This window comes from Lithobates pipiens, unplaced genomic scaffold, assembly GCF_037356315.1.
Source record: "Lithobates pipiens isolate NorthernLeopardFrog02 unplaced genomic scaffold, aLitPip1_a1.2 Scaffold_23, whole genome shotgun sequence".
Classification (NCBI taxonomy): Eukaryota; Metazoa; Chordata; class Amphibia; order Anura; family Ranidae; genus Lithobates; species Lithobates pipiens.
In genome coordinates, this window is record NW_027507785.1 from 213,366,464 (window position 1) to 213,388,899 (window position 22,436).

At 45.5% G+C, this 22,436-nt stretch overlaps 1 protein-coding gene across 8 annotated transcripts in view; it reads left to right on the forward strand.

Moving 5' to 3' along the window:
• The window catches only part of EXTL2 (exostosin like glycosyltransferase 2), a 46,136-nt gene that overhangs the window by 18,686 nt on the left and 5,014 nt on the right, over positions 1–22,436 (forward strand). For 3 of the 8 annotated variants that reach the window (XM_077452816.1, XM_077452815.1, XM_077452813.1), the window contains exons 2-4: positions 10,792–10,851; positions 11,023–11,432; positions 13,984–14,054. In XM_077452816.1, coding sequence (XP_077308942.1) covers positions 11,045–11,432; positions 13,984–14,054 — 459 coding nt within the window. In that variant the 5' untranslated portion in view covers positions 10,792–10,851; positions 11,023–11,044. The remainder of the gene's footprint in view (positions 1–10,791; positions 10,852–11,022; positions 11,433–13,983; positions 14,055–22,436) is intronic. The other 5 variants (XM_077452812.1, XM_077452809.1, XM_077452810.1 and 2 more) reach the window with 2 other exon arrangements.

Below are 22,436 nucleotides of genomic sequence, written 5' to 3' on the forward strand. Positions count from 1 at the left end.
CAGCTGTGCATAGTAACCAATCCGCTTCATAGTTTTAGTAAATCTCCCCCATAGTGTTGCTTTAATGATTGTGCCTGTAATAAATGCAGCAATTTTATTTCAGAGTAAACACCAGAATGCAAGATAAAAACTTTAAAGAGGAAGATATAATATATGAAAACATGATTCTATTTAGCAAATGCAAGACTGCCCCTACAGGATGACAATTTGAGTCAGCATTTAAAACAAAGTATAAATAGCTTAAAGTGGTTGTATAGTCCTTCTTTTTTTTTTTTTTTTTTTTTTTTACAACTTTTACCTACAGGTAAGCTTATAATAAGGCTTACCTGTAGGTTAAAAAAAAATCCCCTCCCAATGCGCTGCTGACAGCAGCGGCGCATGCGCACGGGGATTCTCGGCTGAAAGTCTGGCAGACGCCAGACCCTGCCAGAAAGAAATCTCCCGTGCGCATGCGCGGGAGTGACGATATTACGGCTATTCACAGCGTCGGAGCCGCGATACTCAGAAGACAAGCCGAGGGAACATGTCTGCTCCCTCGGTGTGGATCGGGCGAGATGTCGGGGCCTCGTTCTAAGGTAAGTATTTCATAATGAGCTAGTATGCGGTGCATACTAGCTCATTATGCCTTTTCCCTTGCAGGTCAGAAAAAAAAAGTCAGCAGGTTTACTCCCGCTTTAAGTGCTAATATGATTTAAAAAACTGACTAAATTAAAAGATTAATCAAGGAAATGACATCAAAATAAATTAAATCCTCCGTGAGTAAATTTCGATTTAAATTGCTTTATATGAGATTTTTAGGTGTATTATTACTGATTATCATGAAAGGGAGATTATTTGTTTATGCTAATTGTTAATTTTAATCCATTTAAAATTTTAATTGGTCCTAGTTCTCTAATTTTTATTTAATATTTTTTATATATATAGTTCTATAATGTTTTAAAGGATTTTTTAACATATGCTTCTTAACTAATTAAGCCCTGGACCATTTTGCTGGCCAAAGACCAGAGCACTTTTTGCGATTCGCCACTGCATCGCTTTAACTGACAATTGCGCGGCCGTGCGACATGGCTCCCAAACAAAATTGACGTCCTTTTTTTCCCCACAAATAGAGCTTTCTTTTGCTGGTATTTGCGTTTTTTATTATTTGCGCTATAAACAAAAAAAAGTCACAATTTTGAAAAAAACGCATTATTTTTTCCATATTGCTATAATAAATATCCCCCAGAAATATATAAAAAAAAAACGTTTTTTTTCCTCAGTTTAGGTCAATAAATATTCTTCTACATATTTTTGGTAAAAAAAAAAAAAAATCGCAATAAGCCTTTGGTTTGCGCAAAAGTTATAGCGTTTACAAAATGGGGAATAGTTTTATGGCATTTTTATTGATTTTTTTTTTTTTTTACTAGTAATGGCAGCGATCAGCAATTTTTGTCGTGACTGCAACATTATGGCGGACACATCGGACATTTTTGACACTATTTTGGGACCATTGTCTTTTATACAGCAATCAGTGCTATACAAATTCCTGTGTAACTGACGCTGGCAGTGAAGGAGTTAACCACTAGGAGGCATTGTAGGGATTAAGTGTGCTTTGGGGAGGGATTCTAATTGGGTGGTGTGGCTACGTGTGACACGTCACTAATCTCTGCTCCTGATCACAGGGAGCAGAGATCAGTGACACTGTCACTAGGCAGAATGGGGAGATGCTTGTTTACTTTAGCATCTCCCCATTCTTCCTCTCCGTGAGACGATCGCAGGTATCCCCGCAGACATCGAGTCCGCGGGACCCATGACCCAACTCAGAGCTTGCAGTGGGCACGTGCAGGCCGCCTATAAAGGTACGTCAGTTTGCCTGTACGAGCTTTTCTTCCGATGTATATTGGCGTGAGGCGGTCGGCAAGCGGATAAATGAAAGTACTGTTGAATTGTTTATTATATAACAGATGTAATTGTATCGAATGATGTTGAATGTGTAACGGCATGATGTTACGATGAGTCCTATGTCACCATGGCAACCCATACACAACGTGTGGCTATAAATCCCTTCACGCTCATCACACGGCTTTATTCCCTTATAAAAGTCATGTGACCTGTGACGCAATGTGTCGGTAGAAGCCAGAGACATCACCCTGGGGGTCTGTTACACGGGAGGTGCAGTGAGGGGGAGTAAGCTTGCTATGAGCCTTACTGATTTATCCATGCTCATGTGAGTGTACGCATTTGTTATTATTTAGCAAATTTTTTAAGCAATATTGCGCAATGTCTGTTATCCTTTATCTTTAAGAATCAAAACCATGGAGAAGCGGAAGGTTCATGAAAAACCACACTCTGAAGTCAATCTGATCGCTATTTGTATGTGGAAATTAAGTGACATTTTCTCCAGTCATCTTCCAGGACGGCACACCTGAGAGATGACTGGTCCACCTGACAGGAAACACAATCAACAACAAATTTAAAAGTCCCCACCCCTCCCTCAGACCCTCAGTTCTTGATTGTGTTTCCCACAGGATGGCAGCGAAACCAAGTTTCCTTTTTAACTTTTTGTTATAGGGTCTGGGACCCCGTTTTTTCCTTGTGAGGTTTTTCTCCCTGGGACTTAGCAGACAGGGTCTGTGGTGCTCCCTTGTATCCCCCAGGGAATACTTGGGGGAGGTAATCCTCACTCAAGGCCTCCTTAGGGAGCCTTGTTAACAGCCTCGCGGGACAGGGGAGTTGTCCCAGAAGTGCTATTCCCCTTTTCATACCTTGTTTTTTCCTACCTTGAACAAGCTTCGTTGGTGGAGTGAGGTGAGCTGCTGTCTTCCGGAGTGCGGAACGCGGATGGCGTGTGTTCCAGCACTACGGCGCATGTCCGGAAGTCAAAAGGCGTCACTTCCGGGTATCGAGTTCCGGAAACCGCTGAGGCGGCTGGACGCACCGGCGTGCGTTCCAGCCTCAGGGCGCAGGACCGGAAGAGGCCGTACGTCATTTCCGGACGACGGACCTCTTAAAGATGACGCCGATCGGCGCGTTATTTAAACAGAGCGGGTGCGGCGTGAAGCACCCAGTCTCCTATTCCGGTGAAACATTTTTTGTCGGCAGCACCTATAGGACAACAAGGGGACGCTCAAGATTGTACCTTGTCCAGCGATCCTGCAGGGCAGCAAATCGCCATGGAAGTGGAAGGTCCATCTGAGCAGACAGCCGTTGAGGTCGCCACTGGGGGTGAGTGATCCAACTGTTTTTAGGGGCAGGGTACTCTGGGGTAGAGCTCCTGTGCCCCTTTAGGACATGTGTAGCTAATTGTCTATTTGTTTTTGACTATTCCCAGGGACCGAAAGCTCTGCCCAGGGGTCAGCTGCTAGGTCTAAGGGAAAGGCTACTTCAAAGTCCAGGCATTGTGGGTATTGTAATTCTAAGTTAGCACAAGACCACACCAAATCTTTCTGCGATCGATGTATCATTAAACTCGCAGGCAAGGAGACCGCCCAGGTCGTGAAGGAATGTAGGGCCTTACAAGCAGAAATGTTGGCCACCCTTCAATCTTTTCAGTCTACCCTAGTGAAGGGTTTGGAGGAGGGACCATCAGAGAGAGAGACTCCTCAGTTAGAAGAAAATTTTTCCACATCTTATGCGGAAAGTTCCCAGGGCCAAGTCTCCCTTTTATCTGAGGTGGAGGAAGGTCAGGTCCCAGACTGTAGTTCTGGAGAGGAAGATTCAGACCAAGATAGCCAGGGGGAGGCTAAACTTGGGGGACTTTTGTTCTCGAGTGAGGACATGGAAGGCTTATTAAAAGCCATTTACACCTCAGAAGATATCCAGGTTCCCTCTGCTCAAGTCTCAGCGCAGGACAGAGTATATAGAGGCCTAGGAAGGTTGCAGACTAGAACCTTTCCCATCCACCAGTCTCTGAAGGAGATAATCCTCAGAGAATGGAAGGAACCTGAATGCAAGCTTCTCAAACTGAAAGCTTGGAAAAGAAGGTGTCCCTTTAAAGATGAGGAGGAGGAGAAATTTTTTAAAGCTCCTCGCTTGGATGCAGCCTTAGCGCAGGTATCTAAGAGGTCCGATTTATCCTTTGAACATTCTGGAAATATCCAGGATCAGATGGATAGAAAGTCGGAGACCTTACTCAAAAGAGCCTGGGAGGCGAATGCGGCAGCAATGGCGCCGGCTCTGGCTTCCGCCTGTGTAGCCAGGAATGCAGACACCTGGCTTGGCAAATTAATGGATCACGTTTCCCGCAGTAGGGAGACTAAAGAAATCGTAGACTCGCTGGAGGTAATCAGTAGAGCGGTAGCATATGTGGCAGATGCAGCGGTGGAGACTGTTAGGACCACAGCTAAGGCAGCAGCACTTTTGAACTCCGCCAGGAGGGCCCTATGGGTAAAGACCTGGGATGGAGATTTTACTTCCAAGTCTCGCCTATGCAGCATTCCCTTTGAAGGTTCCCTGCTGTTTGGCTCAGGCCTAGATCAGGTTTTGTCCCGATCTACTGAAAAGGGTAATGCCCCATACACACTATCAGTTTTTCTGCTGAGTTTTTCCATCAGGTTTACCAAAACCATGTAGTACAAGGGCCTGCCTGATTGCATACAATTGGAAACTCCTAAGGTTTGACCTCATATTATATGGTTTTGGTAAATCTGAAGGAAAAACTCAGCAGAAAAACTGATAGTGTGTATGGGGCTTCAGAAGTTCCCGGTAAGACCCAAGAGGGAAAGGGGTAAGAAATATTTTCGAGGCCCCTACTCAAAGACCCATCATAAGGGGAAAGCCGAACAGAGGAAGAAGTGGAACTTGGGAAAAGGAAAAGAAAGTGCAATTCTTTTCTCCAGTTCTGGAGCCTCTCAGAAAGAAGGCAAATGACGCCACCGTAAAGGTAGGCGCAAGACTCAGCGACTTCCTTCCCCAGTGGGAAAGGATTACGCAGAGTCCATACATTTTAAATCTTTTAGAAGTGGGGTACAGACTGGAATTTCAGACTCATCCCCCACAGGAGTTTCTGGTTACTTTTCCTCCCAGGGACCCAACCAAGGCAGAAGGGTTACTGAGAAATCTAAAGGAGCTAGCAGAGCAGGGGGTTATTGCTCCAGTACCAACCAGTCAGCTTGCCCAGGGTTTTTACTCACACGTATTTGTGGTTCCAAAACCCTCAGGCAAATTTCGGTTGATAATAAATTTGAGAAGACTCAACCGTTACTTACTTCACAAAAAGTTCAGGATGGAGAGTATTTACTCAGTAAGAAAACATCTGCAGAGAGGAGTCTTTATGGTCACCCTGGACCTAAAAGACGCTTATCTACACGTACCTATTGCTCCCGAACACCAGAAGTACCTACGCTTCGCAGTTTGCATACAGCAGAGAGTACAACACTGGCAGTTCAGAGCTCTTCCCTTTGGGCTGGCGGCAAGTCCAAGGGTATTCACAAAGGTGATGGCCGAAGTAGTAGCATATCTACATCTGCAAGGGATAGGGTTAATACCCTACCTGGACGACTTGCTGATCTACAGTGTGGATCAGAGGCAAGCAGTAATAGACAGAGACATCGTATTAGAAACTCTGGAGACCTTGGGCTGGATGGTCAGCCGGGAGAAGTCCTCACTGACTCCATCTCAATCCAAACTATACCTGGGCTACCTGTTAGACTCGCAGGCACCGAAGGTATTCCTACCAACAGAGAAGGTAACGAAGGTCCAGAATGCGGTTGTCACCCTTCTCGAAAGAGAAGCCTCTCTGAGATATATAATGAGACTGCTGGGTCTCATGACGGCCTGCATTCCGGCTGTAACCTGGGCACAACTCCATTCTCGGGAGCTTCAGACTTTCCTACTTGCCTCATGGGGAGGAAAAAGAGAAACATTAGAGTACAGAGTACCCATCACAGAGGAGGTATCTCGTTCTCTGCAGTGGTGGCTCGACCCACAGAATTTGGTGAATGGTCGCCCCTGGTCCCAGGTAAACCCTTTGGTCTTGACCACAGACGCCAGCGCTTGGGGTTGGGGGGCTCATCTGGGAGACCAATATACCCAGGGGCCCTGGAACCACAGCCAAGCCAGGGAATCTTCCAATTTCAGGGAGCTTCTGGCAGTAGGCAAAGCCTTAGACTATTTCCGAGAGGAACTGCAGGACAGAGAGGTTCAGGTCCTTTCAGACAACCTAGTCACGATGGCATACCTAAACCACCAAGGGGGGACAAAGTCGGACAAACTAAGACGGTTAGCACAGCAGATCCTTGTGAAAGCAGAAAGGAAGGTCCTTTCACTGTCAGCGATTCATATAAAAGGCTCACTCAATCTGCAAGCAGATTTTCTAAGCAGACAGCCCATCCTTCAGGGGGAATGGGCATTGAGCAAAGAAATCTTTTTCCTGGTGTGCAGTCATTTTGGCAAGCCAGAAATAGATTTGTTCGCTTCCCGAGGGAATGCGAAGGTACTCAGGTTTTTCTCCCTTTACAAGGATCAAGAAGCAGAAGGGATAGACGCTCTGGTACAGGTGTGGGATTTCAGGCTGGCTTATGCCTTTCCCCCATTAGTACTTCTCCCCAGAGTCCTACAGAAATTAACCTACTCAAGGTCAGACCTGATACTGATAGCACCCTGGTGGCCCAAGAGAGTTTGGTTCCCCACCATTCAGAGTCTCTCGATAGCTCCCCCGCTGCATCTGCCGGTGCAACGAGATCTACTCAGTCAGGGTCCAATCTTTCACCCCGACCCGGGTCGTCTCTCTCTGACAGCATGGCTGTTGAGAGGGAAATACTCCGCGACAGGGGCTGTTCGGAGAGAGTGATAGATACTCTTCTCCTCAGTAGGAAAGACGTCACCAGAAAAATGTATGCAAAGGTCTGGAAAGTCTTCTCCCACTGTCTGAGGGGGCTCTCCAGATGATACCTACCATCCTAGACTTTCTTCAAGAGGGGGTGGACCAGGGTTTGGCAGTTAGCACCCTAAAGGTCCAGGTGGCAGCCCTGTCCGTGTTTTTTGATAGGAAGCTAGGACAGGAACCGCTGATAAAAAGATTTTTGTCGGCCAGGGAAAGGGTAGTCCCAGTTCGATCGGTCAGTTGCCCTCCATGGGACCTATCCCTGGTATTAGATGCACTAACAAGGGGGCCTTTTGAGCCGGTGGCTCAAATTTCTGTTAAACTTTTATCATTTAAGTTGGCCTTCCTCCTGGCTATTACTACGGCCAGAAGGGTGGGTGATATACAGGCTCTTTCAATTAAAGAGCCGTTTTTGCGCATCCTAGAGGATAGGGTAATCCTCACTCAGGATCCTCTTTATTTGCCAAAGGTGGCTTCATTATTTCATAGAACACAGGAGATTATTCTCCCGTCCTTTTGCCAGAATCCCAAGAATAAGGAAGAGGAAAGATTCCATTTCTTAGATGTCAGGCGTTGTCTCCTAGTCTATTTAGAAAGGGTGAGAGACTTTAGGAGATCCAGTCATTTATTGATCACCTTTTCAGGGAAGAGAAAAGGTCTACAAGCATCCAAAACAACGATGGCTAGATGGGTTAGACAAACCATATCCATCGCTTATAGACAGGCGGGTAAACCAGTACCAACCCGCCTTAAGGCGCATTCAGCCAGATCCCTAGCGACCTCCTGGGCAGAAAGGGCAGGCGCCTCAATCGACCAGATCTGCAGAGCAGCAACATGGACGAGCCATAGAACTTTTCTGAGGCACTACAGAGTGGAACTGTTGTCCCCTCAGGATTTGGCAGGAAGGTCCTACAAGCGGTTGTCCCGCCCTAAAAGGTAGGCCTGAACTTCTTGCTTATCCTCTCAGGTGTGCCGTCCTGGAAGATGACTGGAGAGAATGACCAGTTACACTTACCGGTAACGTCTTTTCTAGGAAATCTTCCAGGACGGCAGGTGTACTTCCCTACCCTTGTTTTATTGGTGTGGTATATTGATTCCTCACAGAATGTTCCCTCTGACACTGGTGTGGGATTTTCTTTACCATAACTGAGGGTCTGAGGGAGGGGTGGGGACTTTTAAATTTGTTGTTGATTGTGTTTCCTGTCAGGTGGACCAGTCATCTCTCAGGTGTGCCGTCCTGGAAGATTTCCTAGAAAAGACGTTACCGGTAAGTGTAACTGGTCATTTTTTTTGCCTTGCTTGGAAGGTGAGCGGGCATTTCACATTATAGGCGGAGGTGAACAATTAATTAATTTACTCACCGAGGATTTAAAACAATTCTTCAGAAAATTGCAGTTATCCAGTTGACTGGCCAACGAAAGCAATAGAAACTGATAATAAATAAGCAACTTAAAGTGGATGTTCACTGTCTTTTACCACTGACAGGGGTGCTTAGAATCATCAGTGTTTATGTAAAACCCTTTATCCCAAAAGTAAAACAAATCTGTTGCTGTAACTGCAGTGTGAGTTTGAGTTTGGCTTCAGTTTGTTAGTGTATCTAAACCCGCTAGTACATCTAACACTAAACTTCTCCCTTGATTATCAAAGCTGCTGTTTGCTTTGCCCCCTGTGCTCCTTCATTCAAAGGGGGGGGGGGGGGGGCATACTAATACAGGAGGTGTGTTACTGGCCAGATCATCAGGTGAAAAAGGGGGGGGGGGGGGAATAAAAAATTAAACAAATGCAGCCACCACAAAGATTGGTAAGTGGCAATATCTTGCGCATTTGGTTTTGGGTTTAAAGAGGAAGTAAACCCTGATGGGTTTACTTCCTCTTTGATTCCCTGCAAAGGCAAAGCATAATGGACTACTATGCATCGCATAGTAGTCCATTATGTGTCACTTACCTGACACAGGAGCCAGCAAAGTCACCGCTGTCCCCTTGTGTACGGAGCCTCCATCTTCTTGGTGGGTCCCGCTGCTCTGGCGCTGTCATTCGTCGGAGCCGCGATGACGTCACTCATGCACACGGGACCCGCCACACGTGGCATACCGCCGTTAACTGCGGAGCGCTCAGTGCGCCTGCGCGCCGCTGTCTAAGGTGCATACGCCGTAGACAGTGGTGCCTGTCTTTCGCCAAATATCTCCTAAACCGTGTAGGTTTAGGAGATATTTCTTAGACCTACAGGTAAGCCTTAATCTAGGCTTACCTGTAGGTCAAAGTGGTTTGTAAGGGTTTACAACCACTTTAATACTGCTTTAATCCAGCTATGAATTCTTTATATAAAAAAAAAAAATATATATATATATATATATATATATATATATATATATATATATATATATATATATATATATATATATATATATATACCTGTATTTATGGGCATATAACAGCTAGCACAGACACCTGCATCTCTTACTGTCTCTCTCCTATAATTGCCTGTACAGCAGCACCAACCAGAGCCAATCAAGGCATGTTGGTTTATAAACTGTACATGTGAACATGATTACAGAAGTGTAGAGCACATATGATTGTTTGCTTATCTGATTTAATGCTTTTCTTGCCCGGCCTGTCAGTTTAGGTGGATGGCCATGTCTTGGTAGGTTTGCAGTTGTGCCATACATTTTCGGATGATGGATTGAACAGTACTCTGTGAAATGTTCAAAGCTTGGGTTATTTTTTTTTTTTAACTAATATAGTTACATAGTAGGTAAGGTTGAATAAACACAATGGTCTTTATTCAAGCAAGTGGTTAAGGGTCTCTAACAAACCTCGGAGGGTTTTACAGAACAGCTGCATTTATACTGAGATTAAATTACACACAGGTGGACTCCATTTACTAATTGGGTGACTTCTGAAGGCAGTTGGTTTCACTAGATTGTAGTTAGGGGTATCAGAGTAAAGGGAGCTGAAGACCAATGCACGCCACACTTTTCAGATATTTTTGAAGAAAAAATATTGAAAACCATTTATCATTTTCCTTCCACTTCACAATTTTTGTGTTAGTCTATCACAGTGATTCTCAACCAGGGTTCCCCCAAAGGTTGCTAGGGGTTCCTTCATCATTGGGCAATTTCTGCCTCTTAGATAAGTTACCACCGACACCAGTGATTATTTTTTTTAGCTATCTGTAAGGGGGTAATTCTTCCCAATGACCACAAGTGTAAGGACCACTCTTCCCACTGACCATCACACTAATGTATCATGAGATGTAGATTCCTAATTTTTAGCTGAGGTTCCCCGAGACCGGAGAACTATTTCAAGGGTTCCTGTGTGTTGAAAAGGTTGAGAAAGGTTTGTCTATCACATAAAATCCCAATAAAGTACATTTACGTTTTTGGTTGTAACATGACAAAATGTGGAAAATTTCAATGAATATGAATACTTTTTCAAGGCACTGTAGCTGCTGGCAATAATGGCATCCTAAAACTCTGACGTGCTGGTTGTACCCAAGTCGATCGATGGATTGACTTGGGTACAATCAGCCTGCCCACACACCAGTAGCGACCGGCTGAGATTTGAACGGTCTATAGCCGCATTAACACAGATATTTGATACAGTGGTCAGAAGTGGTGGAAATTGCCTGAAAATTGGGCATCACATTTGCTTGGTGGTTAGCATGTTTGCGTTGCAGCACTGTGGTCCACGTCGTGCGTTTTTTTTTTTTTTTTTATATATCTTGGTCAGTACACTTTCTGCATGGAGTTTGCATGTTCTCTCTCTGCGTTTGTGGGTTTCTTCCTCCGACACTTAAAAGACATATTCAAGAGTTGATTGTCTCTTGTCTACATTAGCCCTAGGATGTATGAGCATGTGAAATAGGGACCTTCAATTATAAGATCCTCGAGGGCAGGTACTGACTGACGTGTTTGTACAGTAAAGCACTGTGTAAATTCTTGGCACCGTAAAAATACCTGTAATAATTTATTATTCTCTTTCTCTGTTAGTGTTGCCATGAGGTTTTCCCTTTAAAAGAGACACCTGCTCAATATGAGGTACAAGAAATGGTATAACATATCTATTCATCTTTAATATTAGAGCTAGAACTATATCAGCTTTAATGTCATTGGACACGCCTCCTGTTAACCCTTTTTTTTGTTTTTTTTTTGTTTTTGTTGATCAATCCAATTGAATGGCAGATTTCTAAGAGATTTATTTATCTTGTATGTTTTATGCAGATTTCTGGGAAGGTTGCAGAGGATGAAGGTGCTCCGGGTCATCTGTGTGTTTCTTGTCCTCCTCTTCTTCCTGTTTGGTGTCCTTGCTGCGCTCCTCCCCGCTGCGCATGAAGATTCTATGCTAGGGGTTCGGCGGGGAGCATCCTTCTACAGCTTGTCTTCAGAGGACTCTTTCACTCTCATAATGCAGAGCTTTAACAGAACTGATTTGTTACTGAAAATGTTAAATCACTACCAGGCAATGCCCCATCTCCACAGCATCATTGTAGTGTGGAATAATGTGGGTCAGGACACGCCACATGAGTTGTGGGAAAGTCTTGGACCCCATCCCATATCTGTTTACTTCAAGAAACAGAGTGTTAATCTCATGCGAAACAGGCTGCAGAACTTTCCAGAGATACAAACCCAAGGTGAGTGCCACTAATATGTCTTTCCCTACAAATCCACACTGAGTTTTTTTCCTTGATGCATTGGTCATTTGGTTCAGTTTCCAGCTTTTTCTATCTTGTGGACTCCAGGACCATAATGTCTGCATCTGAATCAGGAAGTCTAATTTCTTCTGTGGGCTTTTCAATAATGTACATTGCATTTAATACCACAGTTGGAGGGGCACACTGTTGCAGGATGTGGCCACTTGGGGACTCCAATAAAGAGTGCCAAGATGAACAAGAGACAGCCTACAGACCTTTGTCTTCTCTAGTTGGCTGGGGCCCACCATGAGTTCTAGCTGTAGAAATAAATGGGGCAAATGACATGCATGCTACATTGTGTGTGTGTGTGTGTGTGTGTGTGTGTGTGTGTGTAACCGTTCCGAAGACCTAACTGTAGTTGAGCTATAGAAAACAACCTTTAAGAGAAATCTCTACTAGGGAAGTGTGAAGGCTGACTTGTAAATGATATGATGTAAATGATAAGTGTCTAGCTGTCATGCTGGATCAGTGGTTATAGTATTTGTGAGTTACTGACTTGGAATAAGTATGCAGATCAGGAGTTCTGATATCTGTCTGACTTTCTTGATTGCATGTTTGTACTTAAAGTGGAACTAAACGCTCCTATCGATTTTTAGCACAAGAAGCTGACATCTTTAGCCTCTGTTTGATCTTCAACTGCCATAATGCTGCACATGTGATCAGTTATAACACTAGCCATTTGGTGGTTCAGGGGTCTCAAACTAGTGGCCCTCCAGCTGTTGTGAAACTACAAGTCACATCATGCCTCTGCCTGTGGGAGTCATGTTTGTAACTGTCAACCTTATTTACATGGCACTTGTAATTTTCGCAACAGCTGGCCAGTTTGAGACCTCTAGTTTAACCTTTTGATGATGCCAGAATGACTCCCCTGCGTGAATCGCTGTAGATGTACGGCAGCCACTTTAAGGAGTATAGGGGGCACGCGCACCCGTCGCCTCACTGAGGAGCCAATGCATGTGCCCGGTGGCCACGATGTCTGCCAGGGACCTGCGATCGCTACTGACAGAGCCAGAACGGGGATGTGTGTGTGTGTGTGTGTGTGTGTGTGTGTGTGTGTATATGTATGTATGTATGTATATAATATACGCACCCCACAGTTAGAACACACTGAGGGAACTCATTTAACCCCTTGATCGCCCACCCTTGTGTTAATCCATTCCCTGCCAGTGACATTTATACAGTAATCAATGGCTATTTATAGGATCGCTGTATGAATGTCAATGGTCTCAAAAGAGTCCGATCCTCCGCCACGATGTTGCAGTCCGATTAAAAATCGCATATCGCTGCCATTACTATTTTAAAAAAAATGCCATAAATCTATCCCCTATTTTGTAGACCCTATAACTTTTGCATAAACCAATCAATATACCCTTATTGCGATTTCCCCTCCCCCCACAAATATGTATAAGAATATATATTGGCTTAAACTGAGGAAGAAATTTGTTATAAAAAAAAGGGGATATTTATTATAGTAAAAAATATATATTTTTTTTCTTAAATTGTCTGCCTTTTTTTATTTTTATAGCGCAAAAAAAAAAAAACACAGAATTGATCAAATACCACCAAAAGAAAGCTCTATTTGTGGGAAAAACGGGATGTAAATTTTGTTTGGGTACAACATCGCAGAAACCTGATATTTTACCAGTGGTGTGTGTGGACTTTTTATATCCATTGTATGCCTGGATAATAGAGAGAAGGCATCTGGGTGGATCTCAACATTATTGTCCGATCCCTGCAGAGTCTGGAGATCCGTGATGTCAGCCGACACCAGCCTTTATTTCGGTGTTGGCTGGTTCTGGGTCACAGGAGAGCATAAATAAGTGCACTCCTGTGACCCACATGAGAAGTATGGCCAAAAATACTTCTTTTAATTTTTAGTCAGGGCTGGATTGTATCTTTAAAGTGATTTTAAAGGTAATTTTAAAGAAAATAAAAAAAAACATGTTTTACTTGGCCGCTCTGTGCACTAGTTTTTCTCAGAGCAGCCCTGATCCTCCTCTTCTCAGCTCCCTTGCCTTTACTGGCTCCTCCCCCCCCCCCCCCTGCTTAGTGCCTCCATCGCTATGGGAGCAGTCATGCGTTCTGGCCCCTGAGCTGGCTCTGTGTGTCCATCAACGTACGAAACGTGGCTCAGGACCTGCTCCGTGCTTGATAGAGCACTGAGAAGAAAGAGAGCTGGAGTCTCTGGATTGGGATGGGGTTCAGGTAAGTATTTGTGGGGGGCTGGTGCTGCTTGCAATTAATTTTTTATTTTGTTTTTTTTACCGTAATGCATGGAATGCTTTAAGGTAAAATACCTTGTACCTTTAGAACCACTTTACGCGAATAAGATAGACAGCGTATTGTACTTGCAAAATTTGAGAATGTTTGGCTTTGCAACCTTTTACTAGAAGAATGTGAGTTGAGCTGTACACAATGTTCACATTGCCGATTGGCAGTGAGGGATTGAACACTGCATTAATGCTGAGCATGAACTGTTTGTCTCTTACAGCTGTGTTAATGATGGATGATGACACACTCCTTAGTGCATATGACATCTCCTTTGCTTTCTCCATATGGCAGGTAATTAAAACAGATGATGTCTGAACTGTGATTCTTCAACCTGGATCATTAGTTTTGCTGATCATATTATGCCATTCATTAAACAAAATGACTGTTTTAAAAGACAAGGATTTATTTATGTCACTAGAATTCAGTTATTTTATTTGTTGGCTGAGTATGTTCACTCTGTGTAGGCCCTTTATTGTTGCCTTTGCCAGTTTTCTGTCAGTCTCAATAAATTTTGGATTGTAGTTCCTATCAAAAATTACTACAAGAAACCCCCCAAAAGAATTTATGAAGACGAGAGGGAAGTGTTGTGTAGTTCTTACACACTCCCTGTCTTGGGGCGACAACGCTGCTCAATATGGTTGTCACTTTACAACAGGAAGTGAATTATGGGCAGGTGTACAAGAAAAACGCAGCCACCACATCTAAGGACTGGTAGGCTGGATTACTGTAGATAAAAAATGGGCATTCAACCATTTATTCCAATGAAATGCACCCCACATTTTCATGCTGCCTTGCGGGTGTGTTGAGGTACAATTCCAATTCAGAAAACAGCTAAGGGGGAAAAAAAGCTTTAAAAAATACATGGTGTACCGTGATTTGGTAAAACTGGAATATGACATGTTTGTAACATTTGTTCTTTTAATAAACTTTTTTCTGAGAAAAAAAAAATACATGGTGAGAGCTGTGGGGAAAGGGATCTGGGGTTTGCCCCAGCTGACATTTGGCTTTAACAGCAAGTGGCTGTCTTATGTGATGTGGGTGGACAGAAATCCCAAGCATTCATAGAAAGAAATACAAATCCCTTTGCAGGTAACACTGCTCCCATATATGGATTTTATATTTTTTAGGTTTAGATGTTTGACCGGAGCTCAGGCTTACGGTGCATTCAGTGAACTGCTGTGTAATGAATGCTGGATGTGTTGCCGTAAGTGGCAGTAATGCACAGTAAAATGCACATTTTACCTTGCTGTCCTAATTCACTACTCTTAGCCCCTGTACACACGGTCGGAGATTCTGCCAACCAAATCCGTCGGATGTTGTCCGTCAGATTTAGTCTGACGGATTGTGTCCGAAACTGTTGCATACACACGGTCGGGCTAAGTTGTCGAAAAATCCGATCTTTCAGAACGTGATGACGTAATTTCGTTATGATGGGACTACATTCAGGCTAGTTGCCAATAGCTTTGATGTAGGAATTTGATCTGAGCATGCGTGGCACTTGGTCCGATCAAAATTCTCTACACATGATCGGATTACGTCCGACCGGCCCAGTTGGTCGGGAAATATTTCCAACATGTTGGAAAATTGGGTCCGACGGAGATTCGGACGGAATCAGTCCGATGCATACCACACACAGTCGGATTATCTGATGACACGGTCCTATAAGACGCATTCCAACCGTGTGTACGTGGCATTAGAAGTTTAAGTTTGTCAGAGGACGTCAAGTGCCAATATCTTGGCATCAGCACAGAGTTCTGTGGCATTGCTTGAGAGAGAGGTGAATATTTACCTTGTTCTTTTACAGGTATACCTTCAGTGGGAAAGCTTCCTATAGTGAAAGGAGAGTGTATCTAAAGCCAACGCTTTTTTTTTTTTTTTTTTTTTTTTTTTTTTTTTTTTTTTCTTTTATATTTTTTGAATGTCAGGTCTGTATTGCTGTTTGTTCCCACTCTGAGGAGATTCACCCACTAATTGTCAAAGTGACCATTGTTACATTGACAGTAAGTGATGTGAAATTAAACATTTTACAGTTGTCACCAGAATGTGAAGTGAGGCAAAGTCTTCTAATGCCTCGTTTCCACTGAGTGGATCGGTTTGGGTCGGTACAGATTGGAAGGGTTACAATGGTCCAGCCTATTCAGGTGAGCGTTTCCACTGCAAGTCGGACCGCCAGGGGCCATATGGGGTTTAGAAAAAATGCCTAGCGTGGCCTCACACTGATTGGCAGATGTTTTTCTGCCCACCAATCAGTGGAATATATTGTAGCTCTGCCCTAACCGTACTGGACCATTTTCTATGGCCCCACATCTGAAAATGGATCCTGAATGGTATATGATGGGTCGGTTGTATGGGCTGCTTTCATAATGGAAACACTCAAAATAGCGTACCGTACCGAACCGATCCACTCAGTGGAAACGAGGCATAACACAGACACTTGTTTTGGGAAAAATTATCTCTCCCCATATTTTGGAGAGATTTCCAAATTGTTGTTGTTGACAAGAAGCAAGGTGACGTTTCCCCAAAGGGACAAAGCAATAAGAAAACATATAGTAGTTCATCCCATAATCTATCCAAAAAAAGTTTGGGCTTTAAAGTGTACCTAGACCAAAAATAGTTTGTTGTAGCTTGCCACTCTTTAGATGAGGTGGTCGCATTCGTTTTTTCCTTTTTTTTTTGCCCAGGCTTTTTGGTAATCTGTGAATATCCCTGAGTGGATACAGTTTTTCTTTTTTCCCCACTGTATCTATTGGTTTGTGAGTCATGCTGGTCACCCAGGCTAGAATTGTTCATCTCTATTACATGGGGGTGATGGGATTAGTGGTTCAAAGAAAACAAATGTTGTGTTTGTGTTTTGTTCATCTCACAGTAAATGACAGGCACACCTTATTTCTGGCAAGATCGGATTCTTGTTGAAAATTCCTTTAGCCTGAAAATAATTAACTATCTAGCCACCACATCTCATGGCTGGTAAGCTGCACTATTTTAACTTTTGGTTTAACAGCTTTGGGTCTTTAGGCAGAACAGCAGTACAGGTCTAATGGTGACACATCCCCTCCTTCCTCTTTCTTTATTGAGAACGTGACCTGTGAATGGGGGAGAAAATCCTGTGACTGATCAGACTCCCCCACTTAGTCACAGAATGGCGCCCAAGCTCAATGAAAGAACTTCTCTCTATTGAGGAGGTGGTTATTCCCATCGGATCATCTGCACTGCTGTTCTGCCTGAGACCTGAAGCTGTCAACAATTGTAATACTGTAAGTTCAGTGACAGGAAGAGGACAGGCATCCCTGCAGTGAACATTACTACAGGATGTGGGAAGTACTTAAAGTGACTGTAAAGGCCTTTGTTATTAAAAACAAAACAAAAAAAAAAAAACATATACTTACCTCCATTGTGCAACTCGTTTTGCACAGAGTGACCCCGAACCTGCTCTTCTGGGGTCCCCCGGTGGCGTTCGCGGCTCCTCCCCACATCGGGTAACCCCCTCGGAGAAGCGCTGCCCTGCTTTACCTTTCGGGCGCACTCCTGAGTCCAGCATTCGACATCCATAGAGGCCGAATGCAGGACTCTGCCCTGGCGCCCGCATCATTGGGTTTGTTTGACAGCAGTGGGAGCCAATGGCTGCACTGCTATCAATCTATCCAGTCAAAAGCCTGGAGCCCATGGAGAGAGAGTGCGTCCCCGGAGAAGAGATGAAGGGGTTCAGGTAAGTAAAACGGGGGGCTGGGGGGCCGATTACTTTTTCACCTTAATGTATAGGAGCAGCTGGGCATTCCCTGGGAGGTTGACTAGGGGTCTCTCCCCCTCCCCGCAGTGCACGTACCTGGTAGGGGGCTGAACTAGGTGTTGGGGGTTCGCTCGTTCTCTTCCCTGTTTCTGGGCCATGGTGGGGTTTTTTGTGTGTATGTACACCATGTGGGGAGGCTGCCGCGCGGCCCACGGCCATTTTTCTGTAGCCACAGCCAGTTTTTCCCTTTCGCCCATTTTCCCGGCGCCCTAGACGTTTTTGCTGAGGCGGCCATTTTCTAGTAGCCTCGGCTTGTTTTTCCTCTAGTGCTGGGTGCTTGTTTCCTTCTAGAACAGCGTGCTTTTTATACAGAACACCACGTGGCTGACACAGGGAAGAGCGGACAGCAGCAGCACAGTACCTGGGTCAGGGTGGCGAGTCCTGTAGGGGGCCCCTCGTCTGTGGCAGCTAGGAGGGCATTTTGTGTGACTTGCCTTAGGTCCCTAAGTGATGACCAGTGAGTGTGGGTCAGCATGGCATCAGAAGCTGGCGCTTCTTCACCTGTTACGGCAACCGGTTCCCCTGCACCTGCAGTGCCTATGGACGCTCTGTCAGCGGTCCTGGAGTCCTTTTGTTGCCAGGGTGGAAGTGGCGCGTGGGCACAAGGGGGTAAAAAAAATGCCTCCTTCCCACACGTCTTCTGGGGAAAGCTCTGATCAGACTTGGAACCCGCTGTGGCAGACGGCCCCTGTTCTGACATGTCAGAGAATGCGGACCAGGACCATTCGGACAGTGAGAATGGCTCCATGTCCGGGTCAGCGCAGGTAAAAGCGTCTGTAGGAGCACTTATCACAGCGGTGTGGGATATCCTAAAGATGGAGGATACGACGGGGGTGGTGTCGGTCCCTTTCGGGTCCCACAAGCCGGCCCTCGCGGCTAAGGTGTTTCCTTACCTAACTTAAGTTCAGTCCCGAGATGCATGGCAGTGCATTACCCCTTTGAAGAGTTTCCTGAAGAAATGGACATATCCAATTGCTGACCCCCCCCCGGTATCCAGGTTTAAATGAGGCAGTGTTGGTGCCAACTCAATGCCTGGAATACCTGGGTTTGCTTCTGGACTTCTCCAGAAGCAAGAGTCTTTCTCCCTTCAGACAAGCTGCAGACTCTTCAAGCTGCGGTGAAGTTGTTGGTGTCCCTCAGGTGGTCGTCGCTATGTTTTTGCATGCGAGTCCTGGGTCTCATGGTAGCCACTTTCGTGGCGGTACCGCATGCTCAATTCCACACTCGAGTCTTGCAAAAGGAGATCTTGTCCAAATGGGACAAATCTCCATGGTTGTACCTGGATTGTCAAATTTGGGTGAGCCAGCTAGTCAGGGATTCCCTGCTCTAGTGGTTGAGGTCGCCGGCCCTTCAGTCTGGGAAGTCTTTCCTTCCTCTTCATTGGACGATGATCACAATGGATGCCAGCCTGACTGGTTGGGGCGGGGGGGGGAGTTTGGGGCATACAGTCGGCCCAGGGTCGCGGGACGCAGGAAGAATCCCACCTGCCGATCAATGTGCTGGAGTTTTGGGCGATCAGGCGGTGCCTCTCCACATGGTCACAGAGGCTGCAGGGGCGTCCGGTCAGGATCCAGTCGGACAACGCCACAGCGGTGGCATATGTCAATCATCAAGAAGGAACAAGGAACTTGACTGCAGCACAGGAGGTCACTCACATCCTGCGGTGGGCAGAGTGGCACGTGCCGGCTCTGTCGGCCGTGTACATTCCGTGCATAGAAAACTGCCAAGCGGTCTACCTTGTCAGATGCTTAGTCATCGGAGGCTGGATCAAGGGGAATGGTCGCTGCATCCGGATGTATTTCGGCTCCTTTGCTTAAGGTGGGGCACGCCAGATGTGAATCTCCTGGCCTCTCGACTCAGAAGGTACAGAGGTTTGTGGCCAGTTCAGAAGACCCCTGGTGAGACGTAGCTGATTTATGCCTCCCCCACTCAAACTTCTACCACGTCAGCTTCAAAGAGTGGAGGCTGAGGGGATTCCGGTGATTCTGATTGCCCCAGATTGGCCTCGACATCCGTGGTACGCTGACATAGTACAAATGGTGACGGATGTTCCTTGGCGGCTGCTGATGCGAAAGGACCTTTTGTTGCAAGGTCCAATACTTCATCCTGCTTTACCGTCGCTGGCTTTAACGGCATGGCTGTTGAAAGCCAGGTGCTAAGGGTCCGAGGTCTGTCAGATTTGGCAATCTCCACTATGCTGAGGGCACGGAAGTCATCTTCTCTGAAGATTTATCATCGTACGTGGAAGGCCTACATCTCCATGTGTGAGGAGATGGGCTGGGGGTTCGACATGTGGCCCCTCCGGTTCGACCACCGCTGCCTCCGTGTGATTTGAATCTGGTCCTCTCCATTAGGGAGATCCTCTTATTGACACTCTCTCAGAAAGTAGCCTTTCTAGTGGCTATTACATCTGCCAGAAGGGTTTCTGAGTTGGCAGCCTTGTCATGCAAGTCTCCCCACTTGGTCCTCCACAAGGATAAGGCAATGCTGCACCCGCAGCCTTCGTTTCTTCCAAAAGGTTGTTTCAGCGTTTCATCTAAATAAGGACATTGTGCTTCCGTCCTTATGTCCTCGCCTGTCGCACCCCAAAGAGGTTGCTTCACATTCCTTGGACGTGGTCCGGGCTCTGCGGGTGTATCTGTCTGCTACGGCTCCTTTTCAGAGGTCGGACTCGCTGTTTGTATCTGTGGCTGGTCCGAAGAAGGGCCTGGCGGTCTCGTCGGCCACCATTTCTCAGTGGATCAGGCAGATTGTGGTTCAGGCTTATGCCATAATGGGGTGGGCGCCTCCCTTTCCTGTCACGGCACATTCTACCACGGCAATTGGTGCCTCTTGGGCTTTCCGACATCAAGCATTTTCTTGGGCTTTCCGACATCAAGCATTTGTTTCTCAGGTGTGTAAGGCGGCGACCTGGTCCTATGTTTACACTTTCACTAAATTTTACAAGGTTGATGTGAGCGCATCTTCAGATGCTTGCTTTGGCCGCAAGGTTTTGCAGGCGGCTGTTTTAAGGTTGCAACGCCTCCTTTCTTGCTGTTCCCACCCCTTGTTTTTTTGACGCTGCTTGGGGATGTCCCAAGGTCAAGATGAAGATGCTGTGTCCATCAATGAACGAAAGAAAATAGGATTTTTGTACTCACCGTAATATCCTTTTCTCTGACGTTCATTGACGGACACAGCACCCACCCCTCCTATTTATGTTTGTACTGCTTTTTGACTAACTGAGCTGCTGGATGCAGTGTGAGGGGGTTATAGCCAGTAGGACTACCCCCTGGGCGGTGCTGTGCAGTTTTTCTGTTTTTAACATGTTCTGCCTAGTCCTTTCCTGAAGGGGCGATATGACCTGAAGGTCAAGATGAAGAAGCTGTGTCCGTCAATGAACTTCAGAGAAAAGGATTTTACGTTGAGTACAAAAATCCTATTTTTATGCAGTCTAAATTATTGCAGAACATCATTTGAGCCTTTAATACCATTCCAGATCTCTGCTTTCAGTCCTGGTGATGTTAAAAGGAAATAACTGCAGAAGATCACCTTGTAAAATGGGAAACTGAAATGGAAAATTGCCTATTGTTCTTAGCATGTAGTGGTAATATATACTTTATCATTATGCTACCAATCGCTGTTTATAAAGCCACTTCCTCCTTTCGCCTACAGGCCGCCTAGGCGGTAACTCCTCTCCCCCTAGGCGGCCTCTCCCTCTCTGCAATCTTCTGGGACACGTGAGTTGCGCATGCGCAGCGTGCCCAGCCGTGAAGCCGCAAGCTGTCACGGCCGGGTGTCCCCAGTTTCAGTGGAGAGGAACGGGAGAGAAGCGGGGCTCCGTGTGGCCACATGGCTGGACCGTGGAACAGGTAAGTGTCTGCTTATTAAAAGTCAGCAGCTAAACTTTTTGTAGCTGCTGATTTTTTAATAAACAAAAAAAGCCTGGAACTCCGTTTTAAGTCATTATGTCAGAGCACAACAATAGCATTTCCTTTTGAAATGATTTGTTCTTTATTTGAAAAAAAAACCAAACAAAAAAACCTACAGAACAAGAGAAAGGGAGATGCAGGAATTAGTTACTCATATGTGTGTCTAATCAGAGTTTCAGTTAAACAGGTTTTTCAATAAAGCATTTAAAGTGATCTTAACCACTGCAGATCTGCGCTATAGCCGAATGACGGCTACAGTGCGGACCTGGTTTGCTGGGACTACGTCTATTGACGTTGTCCCGTGCCCGAGCGGCCTGCGCACCCCCTGCAGGGCACCTGCAGCTCGCTCTGTGATCAGCGAGTCTGAGACTCGCTGGATCACTGATCGTAGTCAGCCAATGATAGCTGATCACGTGATGTAAACAGAGCCGGTAATCGGCTATTTTTTCTCCTCGCGCTGGCAGCGTGAGGTGAAAAAAAAAAAGCTGATCACCGGCGGCCGTGATCGGGACATTTGTCCCGATTATGGCAAGCTGCTGCAGATCTGTAGTGCCCACCTGCACCCCCTGCCAGTGCCACCTAGCAGTAGCCTACAGTGCAACCGATCAGTGCCTCCAACAAAGGTGGCACTGATCAGTGGCCATCAGTGAAGCAAATCGGCGCCCACCAGTACAGCCTACCAGTGTCCACCACTGCCGCCTCATCAGCGCATATCAATGAAGGAGAAAAATTACCTGTTTGCAAAATTTTATAACAAACTATGAAACATAATTTCTTTTTTTTTTTTTCAAAAATCTATTTTTGTTTGTTTTAGCAAAATATAAAATCCCAGCTGTGATTAAATACCACCAAAAGAAAACTATTTGTGGGAAAAAAATGTCTTTTTGGGTACAGTGTTGTATGACGCACAATTGTCATTGAATGTGTGACAGCACTGAAAGCTGAAAATTGGCCTGGGCAGGAGGGGGGTTTAAG